Below are 10,651 nucleotides of genomic sequence, written 5' to 3'. Positions count from 1 at the left end.
TATTTTGAAGGATTCAATGTGGCTTTTTTTATAGTTTCAGACTCTCCATGATTATATATTTTGATACGAGCGCCTGCTTGTTCAACCCCAACCGCTGCCACTATCTTTCGCGTAGTTTTTTGGGATTTTCGAAATATTTATACCATGAAATTCTCTTCTAGAACAAAATTTTCCAAGATTGCTCAGATATTTTTAAAATACCTCGAAAAACCAAAAATTTTTCCCAAATTGTCGGAAATAATGTGAAATTCTTCGCAGTTTTGAAAAAAAAAGAATAAACATTTCGTCAAATATGCTTCTCAAAGTGAAAACAAAATAGACTTGCCTAAAAAGTTTTTTTAGAGCCAATTGGGGTTTCGGGTGACCTCTTCAGTGCTTAATAAACGAGTGACTGAAAAAGTTTACCAACGTGTTGGATACTATACTTTTTCTACGTTTTTGGGGCACATTTCTGCAAAACAACAAGGATACATTTATTGACATGACTGTAAGCCGTGGGTAATAGTTCCGAAAACATTCAATTGCTCCTAAACCCACACGGTAATATCGCGGAAATATCCGAAGTGGGGTGAGCAGAATAGTATATTATACAACAAGTATATTATGCGTTAAGTGCGGTAAACGGTATTTGACTCACGAGTTTATTTGACACGAGCAGAGCGCAGCGGAGCAAGTTTTTAATAAACGTGCGAGTTAAAAATTTTACCGAACGTGTTGCATGTTATACTTTTTCTACGACCGTTAGTTTTTGGGTACATTTCCATCAAAACATCCGATTGCTCCCAAACCCGTGCGGTAAAATCGCAGAAATGTCCGAAGTGGCTCGGATCGGTGAGAAACGAAACTGACGTAATAAAGTGATGTTTCCCGCACACTAGCTCGCTGTTTAATTAGGCATTTTACAGACGGGAATAGAAAAAGAAACATTACTTTGCGGTAAGATTCGTTTCTCACAGATCCGAACCACTTCATGCATGAGTTTTGAAACAATAGGATTTTTGAATTTTAATTCCGGCGGTCATGTTGGTCAATGTGTTCTTATTTTTTTGCAAAAAATTACGTTCGTAGAAAAAGTATAGTGCACAACACGTTTGGTAAACATTTTAAGTCACTCCTTTTTAAACACTCGCTTTGCTCATGCCAAATAAACTCCCGACTCAAATGCCATTACACTTGTTACATAATATGCTTTTTTTTTTAAAGCACCCAAAAATAGATTTTTTTTTACCCCATAGTCAATACCCAATTACGCGCCGGCTAAGCATGCGCATATTGTCACTTGCAAACGTCAGCCTCATTAATCACTTCGAGTGTTTCCGTTACTTTAGTCCCCTTTGTCAGGTCCGAAGGTGTACATAAGCAACTCGTCACCATAATGTCGTCAATAGAGCTACTAATATTATTAAAATTTGATATTTGAATCTTTCCATTACTTACAGATCGTAAAATATTTTCGAGGTGGAGGTGGTAAAGAAAAATATTTGCAATATATTCCTGATATAACTTTATTGTAAATATAAAAGAAACTAAGATAATCAGTATGTAGTTACAATCTGAAAATAAAACAAACCAAAGGATTGTTATAGTTTTCATTAGTTATAAATTAACCAACTTTTCGATATAATAGCAGCACGGATGTTAATTGGTATATGGTATAGAAACATACATTACCTACGTAATAGTCATTATTACGCAATAAGGTTTATCATAAATTACGCAAAAAAAAGTAAATACTAAAAAAGAAATATGGGAAAACAGAGCAAAAATCAAAAGATTTCCAATGATTTCCAGTTCTGTTTGTCAGGTACATACATCATTAGAAGTTTCATACATTTTTAGTATTTTCCAGTACAAGCAGAACAGAGATAGCTGATTGCTTGTTTTTTTTCCCAGGGTTTTGTGTTAAGACCAAAGAACGTGACACGGATACCAAAGTATTTGTGAATATTTGTAAAATCGACGCCATCCCGCCCCCCAGAGACATCACGGAACATGAACTCACGGATATTATGGACTCGGATTCGAGCGACTTCAAAATTCCAATGAGTATCGGCGACCTGCGAATGGAAAAAGACAAAAAGGGCAGCGACGCGAAAGTATATGACGTCGCGATACATCCCAATTTTTTCGATAAAATCGTCAGATACCAAAGTTTCAAAAACTTTTTCCTTGCCGTCGTGTTTCAAGGACTGGAAAACAAATACGGTAATTTAAAAATATAAATACATCGTGTTTGGGATACTTGCTACTGACCAAAACTTGAGTAGGTGTTCCTCATTTAAATATTTCTCCATTTTTTTTTGGGAATTTAAAATAATGAAAAAAAAAAAAGAAATAGAAATAGTTACAAAGACTGAAAGTGTAGACTTTTTTTGGCGGAATATACAATTTTTCGTTTATTTATAGGCCTCAAATGTGCAGACGAGATGATAATCCTCAACAACCGAAAAGCTTACGGAACGCTGCAGGCACATAGGATTCAGCAAAGAGAAATTGACGAGAAGATGGGCAGAGTTCCAGCAAAAACTGCGTTGGACGAAATGACTGGCGAAACGCAAAAATCGAAAAATGTTGTAATCGAAACAATATCGACCGTGGAGTTTACGAAAAAAGTACCAGATTACCGAATTTATAAGAGAAAATCTGGACCTAACTGTTTGATCGGGGAATTTCTTTTGCCTAATGTGGTATGTGTTTGTAACTTTAATTATCGAAAGATATATGCAAAAATTGGCATGATATGTGTTTTTCAAATCTTTTATATTATAAAGCACATGTCCACCTGGATATATAATAATAACATAATAAGGACCATTCATTATTATTATTATTATACACCTAAGTGGTTGCTAAAATATTTTTAATTGTTGTAATTGTTTCTATTATATAATAAAATCACACCTTTAGGTCTTATTTAATATGACTTTACAAAGGCCGACTTAAGAGTTTTTAATATATATTCCTTTTAACAGTTTAATTTTTAATCGTTTGTACTAGTGAAATATTATTAAAAAAAATCTATTATTTAAGCATATACTTCCAAACAAGCCATCTCACCTAAAAAGCAACTTGCAAAAAACTTATGTAAAATATTCATAAAATTTAAAATATGTATTTGGAATTTTGAGTCTTTGCCTTTTAGGTGTCTACCAATGAACTTACTTTGGACGTTGGTGAAGATAGAATTGTATTGGAATCCAGCACCTACTTACTAGATATATTTGTTCCCTATTTTATTCGAAATGAAAAGTGCACCTGCGCGTTCGATCAAACCACCAAAGTAAGTATATTTATATATTGTGACGAATTAAGTAATTACATATTTATAAATAATTATATATTTCACGAGAAATGCCCTAATTTCTTTTGTATTCGTGGTCAACCTTTGACATTTTTATTTTTTGACTTTTTAAAAATATTTATGACCACAAAACTCGGACTTTTCTACTTAAAATTTTTCATTTGCGACATCTGAAACATACTGTATTTTATATAGACAGAAACTTGACTATGTACTAATTAAGTCAATTTCCAGATTTTGACATTGCAAATGCCATTAGTAGGAGGATAGTTTCTCTAGGACAACAGTTTGCGACCTTCAATAAAAACATTACTTAAAACATACATTCCATTTAATTAAAATACCTTATTATATTGGAGGCAATATTTATTGACACAAAAACTGGAAAAACTATAAAATTAAAACATAACAAAAACTTAAATCTACTTGTATCACATGTTGTAAGAAAGCACTTCTGGCTAGCACTAGGATCGCGTTATTTATTTGGTTCAAAAATGTGATGAAGTTCTTAGACATCGTGGGAAAAAAAGGTAAAATACTCGTTCGCTGGTGGAATGACTTAAAAAAAACACTGGCTTATTATTACCAACTAAACTAAACTATCAACTAAAACTAACAAAAAAAATTTATAACCAAAGAAAGATCAATTCCATGGCGAACTCTATATCAACATTAAAAATAAAAAATACTTTCCAAGAATTAAATTTTTCTTGGAAATCAGTGCTTAGTTAAAGCTTCATAATACAGTTAATTTTAAGCAATAATGACGGTAAGCGGTATTGTAAGACTGTAGTGATAGAGACAAGATTCATTAACATATCTCAAAGAAAGCAGTGGAGACAAACAGTATTAAAAAGAGTGTGTCAAAAAATTTGAAAGTACATATTCGGGTGTATTCAAATTCCTATTTCGTTAAAGCTAATTTAATTTAGAGGACATAGCAACTTGCCAATTTTAGTTGGATGGTTAGGCCGAATCTTGACTGCAAACTATTTTTCCGTAATGCACTTTTTTAGAAATGATAAGTTTGAAACTTTGCATAAATTATACACAAAAAAAATAAGAGCGGAATTGTAAAGTTGATTTCAATAGGATTAGAAAAAAACTGTATTGACCTCTAATTTTTTTTGTTAGATTTTGCCTTAAATTACTAGGCTGGTAGCGGTATATAAAAAGCAATGCAGATGATTCGTGATTAAGTCTTTTATATCTTTTGGTGCTCTAACAATCCAACTACATCTCAGTAAAAAATGTAGGCCTTTCAATCCTTAGAAATCGAAACATTTGCGGCAACAGATACAATATGTTAAATCCAATCATGCCATAAGTGATGAACTTACAACCCAAATCGACGGCAGTTTTGTGTTTGTTTTGCAGAGTATTTTCTGATTTTTTTAAAGTTTCCTCATTTTGTCTAAGCAGAGTGCATATAAAACTGTAAGACAAACTTTTAAATACCAGCCGAGTGAGAAAAACAAAGAAAAATCCAATTAGAGTTCTAAGCAATAAATAACCAAACATACTATAAGATGGCCACATAATCATATATGGTGCAGGTAGATCTGACTGTGTCATAAGGCCTGTTTGATAGTTAAGCCATGCTCCTATCATAACTCCAACACAAACAGATATTACCATGGTAGTGTCCCCTCTATAAAACAAACATTTGTTAAGTCATTTTAAAACTCTTTGTGAAGTTCACCTTGTAGGCGTCCATTTTCCACTATTTGGATAGTACACAATCATCAATATTGATAAAACAATTAGCAAGAATGGTGCCAAAGGATTGGTTATAAAATAGTCATCCAAATAGTCAACAAGGGGCACAAGTGGAAACATTAACGTGGTGACTAATGCCAAACCAGCCAAAACATCCTAGAAATAATAAAACATGAAAATATGCACGTATGAGATTTTTTCACGCTTACCAAAACGGAATGCATGCCTAAATATAATCTGCTGATGCATATAACACTGCACCACAAAATTGCTACAATTAATCCTAAGGATTTGTTGTACTGATATCGGTCCATTGTGTAGAAAAGTACAGAAAAAGGTATAGAAGCGCCGACCATGGCGTGAGTTGAAGGCATACCATATTCAAGCGCCCATTTCTGCTGCAGCTGAACAACTGGTGGGCCCGGTCTGGGTATTCTCAAAATATCTTTGATGCCTTGTCCTTAAAAAATACTTTTAAAAATTAAACTTTTATTCCATTAATGATACAATTTCAACATACAGATCGCCAAATCTTTTGCAAAAAGATCTTATTATTTTCCCCAGTTTTTAAAAAGATTGGGCATGTCATTTATATTAGTTTTAACCAAGCCATATAACTTTAGAGAAGCAAAATAATAGTAACTTGCTAACAGAGAAAAGCAAATGCTAGATAACAAAAACTTACCAATATACATAACTATTGTCCAAACCACAATTACCCGTCTTCCTACTGCTCCGTCAATGTTCCAAAACCAAAAGGGAATGAAGGTGGAATAAAAAACTTCATCCCCCAAGGCAGTACCAAATACAAATAAATAATACCAAAACCTGTTGGTGATAACATATTTCCTTTCACTTTGCTCCACCGCTTTTATGTCTGTCAGTACCCCAAAAAATCTTTGGATTTTTGCAACCAAAACAGGACTTTTTAAAATTTCCATTTTATCTGTTATTACTTATGTTTCACAGGTTAAAGGAAATGCATATTTTCCTACAAATTGATTATTTTCAACTAAGCAAATTTTTAAGTATTGTTTGATACTCTAATTTGGAAATGGTGTAATACACATTTTTTACTTTGGGTTGAAGCAGTTTTTTTTTAATGTGGTTGTAAACCATATACACAAAATATTTTTATATTATTACAGGCTTTTCCTTAATTTTTTTTTTATTTTAAAAATATTTGTTGAGACGTACTTACCGGCACTATTTAAATAACTCGATTGGTATTGCCTGGGGTATTGCATTACAAAATGTGGATAGCTGTTACCTGATAAGGAAGTTTTATCTTCTTAACTTTCATTTACCTTGAATTATTGTAGTCGAAATTTGTTAAACTTTATTATCTTAGTCTACAATTTCAGTCTTTATTAAATGTTATTGCTAGGTTATTAAATCTTTAGATATGATTGTAGCTGGTAGATAAAGTAGGCTGAAAGCAAATAAAATTTTATTTTTGCTCCTCAATTAATAAATAAAACTTGTCTTCCATTACCATTTTTACAATAATTATTACACAAATATTTTGAACTACAATCAGAATTAAATAAAAATAAATTAATTAATTAATTCATACACTTCCAATTCAGAGTAAAATTTGACATGAGCACATACCACTGTGGTATTCTGTGATAAAGATTTTTCTCTTCTTACTCTTTGCCTACAAAACTGGATAATTTTACTGAAGCCATTCGCTCACTTTCAACATTCGATCACTAAACATTGTAACGTTAATATCAATATTATCTGAGGTGATCATTGAACTTCCAAACGAAAGCTGCAGGATGGAAGAAGTGTTTATAGAACTCACCTTTACATTCTGTGGTGGAGCATTGCACGCGGCGGTTTAACCTCTGTTCGCTCCCGACAGAATCCCATGTATTCGTGCCAAAAATTTTGATATCGGTTTCCACGGTGTGGATTTGGTGTTCTAAGTGTTCAGTGCACGCCTTAAAGTGATAATCGTCGTCGGCCCCGTCGTTTTTCCCTGTTCACGCCGGTATGGAGGCCGGATGGGCCCGGAGGGTGGAAGCGGGGGGAAGCCGATTTTTTTGGTATCGGTCAGAAGCCATTGTGGAAGCGGGGGGGTGTCGGTTTTTTTGGTATCGGTCAAAATTGTTTTTTGCTAGTTGAGCAAATATTGGTTATATGTCTTCTTTGTACGTGTTGCCCATGACCAAAAGCGAAGATCCTCGACGGAAGTCGGCAATGGGCGAATGATCCTAGCAGTCGAGCCCAACATTTTTTTGTGAAACGCATAATTGAACTTGAACTTGAACTCACCTTTACAACTTAGTATTCTGTGATCCGTAGTTATTGTTTGTCTATGCTTCAACCGTTAAAATTCAAAAACCTATTTTTATTTCATAATTGACGATTGAAAACATTGCAATGGAATCAGTGCATGTAACACCTGAAAGGCAAACCGGGAAAAATAAATTAAAGATTCCTCCTTCTCCTTTTCTGAAAAGAATTGGTTTTGGAACAGGTATTTCACTACATAATTCCGGTAATAGCACTTATTCAATCTTTATCTTTTAGGAGTAGCAGTATATGAATTGGAAAGATCACCGGCTTTTAACAATGTTTTGTCGCCTTGGGCAATAAAAAAGTTAATAAAACGGAAGTCTCTCAACATTGACCTCCAAAATCGATTAAAAAATGAAGCAGAAATATTGCGTAGCTTAAAACATCCTAATATAGTTGGATTCCGAGCATTTCTAGAACAGCCTAATGGTCACATTTTGGCCATGGAGGAATGCATAAGTAGCGTAGGCGATTTAATTGAGCAGAGATGTGAGGAAGATCTTGGACCCTTTCCTGCACAAATAATTAGAAAAGTATCAACTGATTTGTCTCGGGGTTTAAATTATTTGCACCATGATGCTCTTCTTATTCACTGTGATGTAAAATCTTATAATATTTTGACGACAGGATATTTTGGCATTTGTAAATTATGTGATTTTGGTGTCTGTCTTCCTGTTACAAGAGAAGGGAGTTTGGATACGGCTAAAGTGGGTGAAGATGCAGAGTATATAGGAACAACCTCCTGGTGTGCTCCAGAAGTTCTTTTGTACCCACAGATTATTACAACTAAAGCCGACATTTATTCCTTTGGATTAGTGATTTGGGAAATGATAGCTCTTTGCCCACCAATTCAGAATGAATTGGCCAACAATATTAGTCAGGTCTCTAATAGTGATTCTGAAATTGAAGAAATTCTAGATAATAGTATGCACAATAGAATGCGTCCTGCAATACCAGACAATGTTGTATTAGGTCCTGAATATTCTGATATTTTAGGAGTTTTTTATTGTTGTACTGATGCGCAAAAAGAGTTAAGACCTACAGCAGGCAATCTAGTTAAGATTTTGGAAATTTAAAAGTCTTAGTATATAGCGTGTTTTTAAATCTTTAATGTTCACATTTTCTGATGAAAATTTTAGTCATCTAAATGTAATAAATATATTTGAAATATAAATGTGTTGAGAAGATGTGATATAAAATTACCAGGTAATTTTTTAAAGTAAATTTTCATATTGCATATAAGAATGGGACCCTGTCCAGACACAAATCTCACTCTTTAAGAAAAAATAGTAAAATTTATATTTTTATATACAGTATAAAATACATTTTTCTATTTACAGTAAAAATAATTTTAGTCAAGATGACCATAGTCATATACTTTCATGAATAAAACTTAATACCTAATGATTTACATTTTGGACCTATTCTATTGGTTATCACCTGTTACTTGAGTTACAAGTGGACCTCTATTCTGCTGACTCCTGCTGGTTAAATTTCGTCCATGCATAATTTGTGGTGGATATAGCTGCCTTTGGTGTAATTGATGTGAGTACTTTCTGACGTGTGGTTCTGTTTGTTAAAATTGGACGCTTATTATTCATAATAATTTCAGCGATTTTAATTATATCCAGAAACATTGTGAAATTGTTTTTATTTAAAACTAAGTTTCACATTACTTCGGATGTCTTTATATGAAGCAGTTCCTTATTTTTGTACTGAAAATGACATTTCCATAAGTCAAAATAACAGCTTGACAGTGTTTTTATGGAATAGTAAATCATGTGACACTTGATTTTGACAACTTTTTTGTGCTTAATTCAAACATCGATATTGAACCTATTCAATTAATTCATTTTCAAATGGCGACTAATAATGTTTTAGAGACACTATTATTATTGCTATTAGCATTAGTTTATTTTTTGGTTATTTTTTAAACTTCAACTGCAACGCGGCTTAGTTGTAAGTTACAATAATTTTGGTTAATATATATTACGGTGGAATAAGGGGTTTCAGAGAATTGCACACCCTTCCAACTCATTAGCAATATATTATATATATTGTTTTTATCGCACTAATTTAATATGCGTGATAATTGTTTGCACTTCTTGGACGATTGCCGATTTTTTTTTATGTTGTAAGGTTGATTTGAAGTTCTTTATTAACGAAGAAAGCTGATTGTCTGGTAGGTTGACGGACCGGTGGTCAATTTTTTCAAATTTAATTTGGATTTTTTTTTAAATTTTGTATTCGGTCTTTGAAAAGAAAGCTCGCTCTTGAATTAAACAAACGAAATAATAAAATTTGTATTTTTATATAATTATATACAATATAAAATATATTTTTCTATATACAGTAAAAATAATTAAATTTAAAATGGCAATAGCCTTAAGATACACTTTCATGAGCGGAATAAAACTTAACCTAAAAATTTACACTTTCGTCCCATTCTTTTGGTTATCACCTATTGTTACTTGAGTTACAAATGGACCTCTATTCTGCTGACTCCTGCTTGCTAAATTTCGTCCATGCATTAGTTGTGGCGGTGGCTGCCTTTGGTGTGAATTAAAATTTACATCATGATATCCATTATGTCCACTTGGGGGCTGATTCACGTTAGTACTCGTTTGACGTGTGGTTCTATTTGTTAAAACTGACTGGACGCTTTCATATTCATAATAATTCGATACAGGTCTCAGCTGATTGTCAGGTCTAGACTGTCGCTGGGAATGATATTGATGTTGCTTTCGACTGGAATACAATACAACATAATTAACAAGAGTGTCAATAGAAATTTCATGTAATTAACTAACAATTATAGACTAATATAAATAATACTAATACCATGTACTAATACCAATAAGGAAAAGAATTAAAAACAATATCTGTCATGAGTGGTATAAGTCAATTAGAATGAGATACTGCTTATACACATCCATGCTATAGAAGATTGTATCGTTCCGCTTCCGATTTCAGATCAAAATAAATAAAGTCAGAAAAGAATACAGAACCCATATTTCCCTGGCCAGCGGTAATAGATGAAATTTAGGAACGCTATTTTAGTGCTGAATAGTATCCGGAAAAATGGTGAAAGTGGTTCTATTTTAAAACAAGTTTCACTGGAGCCATTCATACCCAAATTTTGATATTAAATTAATGACTAATCCGTGTTTACAATTCAATTATTGGGTTTTTTATTCCCATGCTAGAAATCATAGAAGATACTAAGAACGGTAAAATTACCTAACTTAAAACTCATGAGTTAAAAAGTGCTGGATGTTAAAATGACCAATCACCAAGCATGCTACAACCCAAAAGAAAAAAAGA

The 10,651-nt window shown here is 32.9% G+C and overlaps 4 protein-coding genes across 11 annotated transcripts in view; 2 read left to right on the top strand and 2 right to left on the bottom strand.

Annotated features, from left to right (window-relative positions):
• Positions 1–3,722, top strand: part of LOC132702769 (PIH1 domain-containing protein 1) — a 36,190-nt gene extending 32,468 nt beyond the window's left edge. Inside the window, exons 3-6 of the mRNA XM_060671524.1 lie at positions 1,894–2,205; positions 2,407–2,687; positions 3,143–3,280; positions 3,536–3,722. Of these exons, the coding sequence (XP_060527507.1) occupies positions 1,894–2,205; positions 2,407–2,687; positions 3,143–3,280; positions 3,536–3,571 (767 nt within the window). The 3' untranslated portion in view covers positions 3,572–3,722. The remainder of the gene's footprint in view (positions 1–1,893; positions 2,206–2,406; positions 2,688–3,142; positions 3,281–3,535) is intronic.
• A 150-nt stretch (positions 3,723–3,872) lies between these two features.
• LOC132702767 (sphingosine-1-phosphate phosphatase 1-like) lies at positions 3,873–6,660 on the bottom strand. The gene is made up of 6 exons (XM_060671523.1): positions 6,516–6,660; positions 6,222–6,452; positions 5,706–6,011; positions 5,230–5,480; positions 5,004–5,176; positions 3,873–4,952 (listed from the first exon to the last, which is right to left on the bottom strand). Exons 3-6 carry the CDS (start codon positions 5,959–5,961, stop codon positions 4,535–4,537), a joined length of 1,098 nt encoding a protein of 365 aa, XP_060527506.1. The 5' UTR covers positions 5,962–6,011; positions 6,222–6,452; positions 6,516–6,660; the 3' UTR covers positions 3,873–4,534.
• A 448-nt stretch (positions 6,661–7,108) lies between these two features.
• Positions 7,109–9,129, top strand: LOC132702828 (lymphokine-activated killer T-cell-originated protein kinase). Its single transcript, XM_060671635.1, has 2 exons — positions 7,109–7,508; positions 7,562–9,129. The coding sequence occupies exons 1-2, from the start codon at positions 7,412–7,414 to the stop codon at positions 8,401–8,403; spliced, it is 939 nt and encodes a 312-aa protein (XP_060527618.1). The 5' UTR covers positions 7,109–7,411; the 3' UTR covers positions 8,404–9,129.
• A 488-nt stretch (positions 9,130–9,617) lies between these two features.
• LOC132702826 (partitioning defective 3 homolog B) overlaps positions 9,618–10,651 on the bottom strand; it is a 72,388-nt gene continuing 71,354 nt past the window's right edge. For 7 of the 8 annotated variants that reach the window (XM_060671631.1, XM_060671627.1, XM_060671632.1 and 4 more), the window contains one exon: positions 9,618–10,075. In XM_060671631.1, the coding sequence (XP_060527614.1) occupies positions 9,757–10,075 (319 nt within the window). In that variant the 3' untranslated portion in view covers positions 9,618–9,756. The remainder of the gene's footprint in view (positions 10,076–10,651) is intronic. The other variant, XM_060671634.1, reaches the window with a different exon arrangement.

Source organism: Cylas formicarius, unplaced genomic scaffold, assembly GCF_029955315.1.
Source record: "Cylas formicarius isolate icCylForm1 unplaced genomic scaffold, icCylForm1.1 PGA_scaffold_6__28_contigs__length_40554024, whole genome shotgun sequence".
In the NCBI taxonomy this organism is placed as follows: domain Eukaryota; kingdom Metazoa; phylum Arthropoda; class Insecta; order Coleoptera; family Brentidae; genus Cylas; species Cylas formicarius.
This window is presented reverse-complemented; position numbering and strand designations above follow the sequence as displayed.

Bases quoted from the DNA above. Each gene is read 5' to 3' on its own strand.
- LOC132702828 (XM_060671635.1), top strand. From the start codon at position 7,412: ATGGAATCAGTGCATGTAACACCTGAAAGGCAAACCGGGAAAAATAAA. The intron at 7,509-7,561 runs GTATTTCACTAC...TTTATCTTTTAG, and splicing joins AAGAATTGGTTTTGGAACAG to GAGTAGCAGTATATGAATTG.
- LOC132702767 (XM_060671523.1), bottom strand. From the start codon at position 5,961: ATGGAAATTTTAAAAAGTCCTGTTTTGGTTGCAAAAATCCAAAGATTT. The intron at 5,481-5,705 runs GTAAGTTTTTGT...GTATTTTTTAAG, and splicing joins GACAATAGTTATGTATATTG to GACAAGGCATCAAAGATATT. The intron at 5,177-5,229 runs GTAAGCGTGAAA...TATTATTTCTAG, and splicing joins TAGGCATGCATTCCGTTTTG to GATGTTTTGGCTGGTTTGGC.